Raw genomic sequence first — 7514 nt, 5'->3', positions numbered from 1 at the left:
CAAAAGACCCCAAAAGTCCTGAATAGGGTTAATAAAACCTGCAGTGTTTCTAATAGGGCTAAACAATTACTCGAACTCAAATTAGAATTGTGATTCGATGTAATGCAAATAGCAAATTTCGAAGGCTTTAATGTAGAATACAAGCTTTGCAGCACGTCTGATCCAGGGTTTAAACTGTCCTGTCAGTGGTTTCATGTGGGACAACTGCAAAAGTATTTATCTCCTGTGATAACACACCATGTTTTAACACTATTACACAACATATACTGTTCTAAACCCTGAAAAAAAACATATATCAAGTATATTAAAACTTATGTTGCACATCAAATACCAACTGACTTAGGGTGAAGGCAGGGGGACACTGTGGGAAATTCAGATTTTTAATTACACATTCAATTGGAGAAAAATAAGAAAACTGGCATAAATCGATAAAAAATATCTGGAGCCCATCAGCAGTCTATAAAACAGCCTCCTTCTAAGCAGAGCGTCTGAGCGGTTTTCCATCTGTGGGTTATTTTTACGTCACAGTGTGGACCTCGTGACCCTGCTATGGGAGGATAAATGTCACTTAGTGGTTGTTTTATTCTGTCTTCCACCTGTTCCATTATAGATCACTCACACAGAGCCGTCACCACGCCGACCAGCAAACCCCGGAACATAAAGATAAAAAACACTCTTCCTTATTCGAGTGAGAACTTTTCAGTCTAGATCATGTTTGCAAAGGGGAAAGTCGGTCAGCAGCTTGTTATCTGTTCTTATCATGGAGGCACATGAAGGATTGAGTTTCCTCTCTACGGGGAAACTACAAGGAGAGAAGAATGAAATAAAGAGGTTGTGTTTCCTCCTTTCTAAGAATTGCCGTTTTGACTGCACCCACTTTATTTTGGATCGAGGTCATGTGTGGTTATTGTCAGATAGGATGATATAAAAGTGCACAGACGAGGTCAGTGTGTCTGTTTGCGTTGGGCGGTTGTGTATCCCGAGTTAATGAACACCTCATGCGCTGTAGGTGCTGCTGCTGCAAGTCTTCGCAGTTAAAACCTGACTAGCACTCAGTTCCACTCTTACACTCATGTGTCCTAAGAAGAAAAGGGCTTTGTTTCTTTTCCAGAATTCACTCTCTCCGCTCTCCGCTGCCAACGAGCCATCGCAGGCCAGGAACACAGCGTACCGAGGCTCTCATTCCTCAGAGTTCCTATCACGGGGGGTCAAACAGGAGTGAGGTTTCATGTGGGTAAAATTAGCACATGAAAAGAGAGCATGAGGGCAAATCCCAGCCCCGGACAAACCCTACTCCCATCGGCAGTCAAACACAAAGTGTTATGCAACAGGAATTCATCCTCCTCCGGCTTTCGGCCCACGCCCCATCCAGCACTCCCTTGTTGGAGAAGTTTTGTTGCATTGGTATTAATATCTGGGTGCACACATGCATGAGATAATAAAATGAACTGGATGTGCCAAAGGACGTGGATGAGGGGGCAGTAATGTTTGTCAACAGTTAAGATTAGCACCACTGCCCCAGATATGAGCCAGTGACGTTACTGAGAGAGGCGGCCGCCGGTTCAATGAGTTCTCCAGATGTATGCAGGCGAAACTCCTAAAACGTCCATCCATCCATTATCTATGCACCGCTTAATCCTCAGTAGGGTCGCTGAAGTCTATCCCAGCTAACTTAGGGCGCCACCTTGCAGCCCTACTCCTAAAACGGATTTCTGATAAATCATTTAAAGCGGCTCTTATCAACACAACTACATGTACAAAGGCTGAGATGAAAGCGGTCACTTATGCAACGACAAAACCACAGAGTGAACACCCGCCTCTGCAGCTTCTCTCAGCAGACAAAGAAGTTATTTTTGCATCTTTTATTTCGTTGTCACCACATGTCAAAACTTGACGGTTTGATTTTTGTCTTCCTGCTTTCATCGACGTTGTTTTCAGCCACATTCAGCAACTAGCAGGCGATCACAGCGCAGAACTAAGCAGCTAAAAGATCAAATATCTTCAAAGCTGAAAGTAGAATGAATGTTTAAATAAGCGACTGTTTGCTGACATGTTCATCGGCGTTATGAGGTGATAATGTGTCAAGAATTGTGTTTCTAGCTTGTTGCGTTGCTCCCAAGTGGCTGAAACATCGATTGACGCAGTTTCAATTCAATTTACAAGCTGCATGGTGACAAACAATATAATAACATAGACATTACCACCACTGGAACGATGTGTGGCAATGCAAGAAGTGGAAAATCTCATGAGTTGTACGCAAATATGATTGTTTTTGTTTATCAAGCTGTGGGATATTGTTTCTAGATTTTGCTGTGTAAGGCTTTTAAAATGCATTGTCTTCTAATGGCAGGAAAGGCCCTCACATCAGGGTTAACCCTTAAAACAATTGCAGTCCACTCAGGTGAGCTATTTTTAGGGTCCTGTTATTGTGCAAGCTGGGACAGGTTGAACCTGATTGGACGGCGCTCTAACAAAGTGGTCAAACAGACGAGCGAAATCTGCCGTTTGTCAGCAACAAGCCTTTCCTACCTGTAACGGATGCAGGGCTCAGTCGCGATCTCCTCCAGATGAAACTGCGCCCAGGGGTCGGGCATGGCTTTGGCCTTTGCGATTGCATGTAACCAGGCAGCCTGTCGCCGAAAAAAAGCACATCTTATTTGCTGTCAGTGCTTGTTTTTATGCACAAAGAAGGAAAAAAAAGTCTTCCAAAGGGGTTTGCAGGAACACAGAGAAAGAAAAAGGGGAAACTGTTCCATGCACAGCAGTTTAATTTGGTCATTTCAGGCCTGTTTGGGCTCTTTTCTCCACTATACACTCCTTTTTTTCTCCTGTTCTATGCTCATTAATTGACAAATAAAAATTCTCAGTTGCTGCATTGAACAGTTTCCCCTCCTTCTTTGAAGTAGGACATAAAACACAAAGCAGGGACAAAGAAGTGTAAATTAGATCTGCTCTGAGGATGAGGACAGACAGGGAATGACGCACACAATCATTAAAATGACAAAGAATGGATTAATGATCTGATCATGAAGCGATAAGCGGGTTTCACAGCAGGCCGAGTGTATTAACTGGGGGTTAACCAAGGTATCGTATTCTCCAAGAAATCATTTACGGCGTCCTCAAGACGAACGTGACCACCGGAGTGTTCCAACGCCGTCTGCACTTTTCAAAAAATAGCTTTCTTCGTAGGAGCCGTGAATCAGGTGTCACTACTTATCCAAATCTGTCAGGAGGTAACTCAAGCCCTCAAACCTTCACCATCTCATACTGGACAGCAACACGTCTGCCTCGTACCTCAAGGGTCGCTGTCCAGGAGACGTGTTTATATTTAGAGCGAGCGATTTACATAAAGGGAAATGTGAAGTGTCGTCTTTTCAAGCGAGAGAGCGTCACGTCTGTTGAGGAAGAGCCACAGAGCTCGTTCACATCCTGTCCAAAACCTTAAAGACACGTACAACTAAACGCATGTAAATCGTGGTTTAGTGCTGAAATACAATTCAGTGAAGGCTGCTTGATAACATTTCTGACATCTTCTAACTTCAATTTGTTTGCATTGCTTGAGTGTAGCTTTGTGAAGCACCAGGAAACTTTCTTATATGCAAGAATTAATAGGTTGTAAAAAACAAAGGATGACATACTGAAGGAAGGGAGGAAGCAGTTATCAGTGAGGAGATTTATGGGAAAAGTAAAAGCAAATTAAAAACAGGGAAAGGGTAGTAAATTGAAGAGTAGAGAGGAGGGAAGCTGAAGCATGGATGATCACCAGTGAAGAGGGAGAGAAGGGATCTGATCTGAAAACATACCCGTGCGGTCTCAGACAAAACCTTGTACGTGCGATGTTCTGCCGCTGTGTCTGTTTCATCACTCTATGCAGAAAGGCAAAGAAAACGGACGGCTTTTCGTCAGCAAACAGTTCATGCAGCATTAGCTCAGACAGCTTTAATTGCCTGGACGCTTTAAACAACAGCACTGAGCTCAGAAGGCCGTTCATCCAGACAGTTGGCCGGTGCACAGCGTGCTCTGAATCGAAGCATTGTGCAGCTGATCTGGAGAAAGCAAGGCTCTGAGCTGTGTTTACATACAACGTAGTCACACGAGGTGAAAACCAACCTCTGGTGCTTCCTGTTCTTGTCAGGGAGTATATTTAACAGGTGGCTGGCCAGCTTTCCACTTGAGCACACAGATATACAGTAAACACACTTACATATAGCACACATACTGCTGCAGCTGTGCAGGCATGCACCCATCATCTGTCCTTTTAAGGCAAAGAGCTGTCCTCAGAGGTTATGACGGAGCACATTGAACATCACTAAACAAGCCACTTGATTGCAATATCTGCTGACACTGTTCCCTTTACTGCACTTCTGACCATCATCTTGCATCACAATTTAAAGGCGGCAGCAGCTCACCTTGTACACTAAGTTGTTCCTGGGGGAGTTCGACAGCTGCCGACTGTAAACCAGATTCTTCAAGTAGTGACAGACTTCTCTGGCCGAGTCGTCCAGGATGGGACAGATGAAGTCTTCATCGTCATCGTCGCTGGCGTTGGCGTCGCTGAGCGAGGACGCCCGCAGCTGGAGCACGCTGCGCTGCTCCGGGGGTCTCTTGGCGCTGCCGTCCTCCTCCATGCTGAACATCAGGTCGTCCTCCATGATATCTGGGGCGAGAGGACAGCAGAGCCACATGAAGAGATTGTGGAGTGGAAGTGGGGGGTGGAAGCCACAGCAGTACGTGCACAAAACAACTCTGCATCATGGCTGCACGCTTGTACAGTAAGGAAGTCCCTGCACAAGTGGGTGCACGGTGATGTCTGAATTACAAGTGTGCAGTTCAATCAAAACAGTATCAGAATGCAAAAGGAATTGTTGGAGCTGTGTTTCCCAGCAAATGTAAGCTCCAGTCTGTTCCCTTGTAACTGGAGGTCATTGTGAGATTGTTAAAGCAGCTGCTGGTTTGCAGAGAGGAAAACAAACCAAGTGCAATTTCCCCTATACATGCAAAACGGTTGTGGGACAAGATGTTCCAGTGTGCAGGAATGTGGTTCCCCTGTTTACTTTCATTCATTGTATTATTGTATATACTAGTATGTGCACGAAGTAAATAAAAAACCAACCTCGTAATCACGTTATCTTGACAGCAAGTGATAAATATATCCTCCTCTTCTTCCTTCCTTCCTTCTTCTCTCTCAGGCTGAGCTAGAAGATCAACAGGAGCTGCAGATCAGTCCTCCTCCCAGACCAAACCGGAGTGAGTGGCTCGGTCTCGGTTCTCCACGGTGTCCTGAAGATCCAGGGACGTGACTGGCAGCGAGCTCTTGTTCCCGTGAACAGTCCACCACTGGAACGCGCTCGGTTTGCACGTACAGCGCCGCTCCCCGCTGGCTCCGCCCACAAGCGCTGCTGCATTCACGGCCGTCGGAAAACTAACCTGCGACGTGAATCAAGAGAAGTCCGTGATATTAAGGGGCTTCTAATTAGACACGTTAAATTGGATACAAACACACACGGGCTTAACTAAGCGCACAACAATCAAAAAAAATGGGTGAAAACAAGTGTGAACACCAAGCCAGCTGGTTAATCTGGTTTCGAAGGAGCATTTGAACGCGGCGTGTAATAAATTATTGCCAATGCAGTCTTGTACACAAGGATGAGCAGCAGGGTGGAAAAACCAGGAACTATTTTCTAGCAGGGTTGGGTCAGGTCACTTTGAAATGTACTCAGTTAATGCCTACTAATTAAGTGATGTTTTTTCTTCCTTGTAAAATAATCAATTGGATTATATTAAAAAAAAAAAAAAAGCAATCAAATCTGAACACTGATGGATTCCTTCAAAATCAAACACTACAAATATTTCACATTAAACAAGAGATATTCTTACATTATATTTTATTAAATATATTCTACATATTTATGTAATAATTGATATATTGTTGTATATTTGAAATTGCAAAATAGTCACAACCAATCAATAATAATAATAATGACGATGACGCTGATAATAAAACAACTTTTTTATTCGTATGCTTCTGTATGATTTTGACAGAATTTATTGCTATGCACCAAAAAACCTCAACAAATTCTGTAAAAACCTACTTAGCGATAGAACACCACATACTGTAATATTTTGCACACTCCCTGAGAAATCATCTGAACATCCAGGCATCATGTTATATCAGTAAATTAGATTAATTAGTGCTTCAAACAATCTGAACTCAAACTGCTTCCGATGCTGATGTGATTGTTGCATCCTTTCTTTAAATAGCTGAGGCCTGGGGGTGGAAGAGGTTGAACAAGCTGTCTGTTTATGTGTATTTGGAGTGTTTGGTATGTGATGTTGTGTCTGTACTTGTTCTGAATTCCTGTTTTTAGGACCCTCTTGAAAATAAGAGGCTACATCTCAAATGGCTGTTCTTTAAATAAATCAAAAGCAATTGCCTTTATCTTTAATTTTCCTCTCCGGACATAAAGGAGCATGCTTAAGTTTGGCACAAAGTGCAGCAATAATCACATCAGTGTTTGGTTCAGTGGGGAAAAAATGCAAATAATTCCCATTTCCAGGGTTAGGGTTAATATCTGTCAGAATAGTTACATTAGGGTTTGTTTCACTTTATTTTTTGCATATCATTCAGCTCTAACGGCCACAACATTTTGAGTTCTGTGTGCATTCTTTTTTTTTTTTCTTTCTTCAACATCTCAAAACATTTTCTGTGCAAATTAAATCGATTTTGCATATTGAGCAGGTGCACTGCGTGTATTCTACAACTTGTGGCCAGGTTGGCAAATTAAAATTTGTTTGTTTTACTTGAGATTTATGGACAATTAGGTTTATATACCTGTTTTTTTTACAATAATATAATATTTTGAGTGCTCCTCTGGCATCACAGTAAAGTCATCCGTGTCATCAAATAATCCACGATAATATAAGTAATATCTAAATGCAATTTTTTTTTAATCAGTTGTTTTTTTAAAAAAATATGTTAATTAAATAATTGTGATTACATGTGATCCGTTACTACTCTCCGCTAGATCAACAGCTGACATGTCAAGATGCAAACAGGTCCTTAAACTTTTTTTTTTTTTTTTTTTTTTTTTTCTACTTGCGGTAGATTTACAACACACCGTTTGGCTGCTATAATTAGCCAGCTAATGGCGAGTTAATTAGAAAACAAACAGAACTAACGGCTATGGCGCCATTTACTCCCCCGACGTTCCAGTGTAACGTTAGTGACGGTTTCCACGCAACCGTCGCCGTTCGGTTCGCTTCACAGGTCCCGCGCGGGTTAGCTTCGTGGGGGACAAAAGAAATCGATAGCTAACGCTAGCTAGCTAAAGGTAAGTAAACCTGGAGCGCGACAGGAGTAAAGCTAACGGACTGAACGTCTTTGTGCAGCCGCTCCGTAAAGTTTGTGGGAACCGAAGTTACATTATGTATGTCTTTAAAAGAAGACTAACCTGACCTCGCGCCTCCTGGACTCCATAGTATAAATTAATAGGTCGGTCGCAACCTGGTATCGT

General features: G+C 42.8%; 2 protein-coding genes across 6 annotated transcripts in view; both read right to left on the bottom strand.

Moving 5' to 3' along the window:
* polr3e (polymerase (RNA) III (DNA directed) polypeptide E) overlaps positions 1 to 1081 on the bottom strand; it is a 28296-nt gene extending 27215 nt beyond the window's left edge. The window contains exon 1 of the mRNA XM_008302351.1: positions 1071 to 1081. The gene's annotated coding sequence lies outside the window, so the exon portion shown is untranslated. The remainder of the gene's footprint in view (positions 1 to 1070) is intronic.
* The window catches only part of eef2k (eukaryotic elongation factor 2 kinase), a 15450-nt gene extending 10100 nt beyond the window's left edge, over positions 1 to 5350 (bottom strand). For 3 of the 5 annotated variants that reach the window (XM_008302352.1, XM_008302355.1, XM_008302353.1), the window contains exons 1-4: positions 5114 to 5350; positions 4410 to 4657; positions 3804 to 3866; positions 2530 to 2630 (exon numbers count right to left, since the gene is read on the bottom strand). In XM_008302352.1, the coding sequence (XP_008300574.1) occupies positions 2530 to 2630; positions 3804 to 3866; positions 4410 to 4652 (407 nt within the window). In that variant the 5' untranslated portion in view covers positions 4653 to 4657; positions 5114 to 5350. The remainder of the gene's footprint in view (positions 1 to 2529; positions 2631 to 3803; positions 3867 to 4409; positions 4658 to 5113) is intronic. The other 2 variants (XM_008302354.1, XM_008302356.1) reach the window with 1 other exon arrangement.
* Positions 5351 to 7514: the final 2164 nt, after the last annotated feature.

This window comes from Stegastes partitus, unplaced genomic scaffold (assembly GCF_000690725.1).
Source record: "Stegastes partitus isolate 25-593 unplaced genomic scaffold, Stegastes_partitus-1.0.2 Scaffold1797, whole genome shotgun sequence".
Lineage (NCBI taxonomy): Eukaryota > Metazoa > Chordata > Actinopteri > Pomacentridae > Stegastes > Stegastes partitus.
The sequence above is the reverse complement of the archived record's forward strand: the minus strand, read 5'-3'. Positions and strand labels throughout refer to the sequence as shown.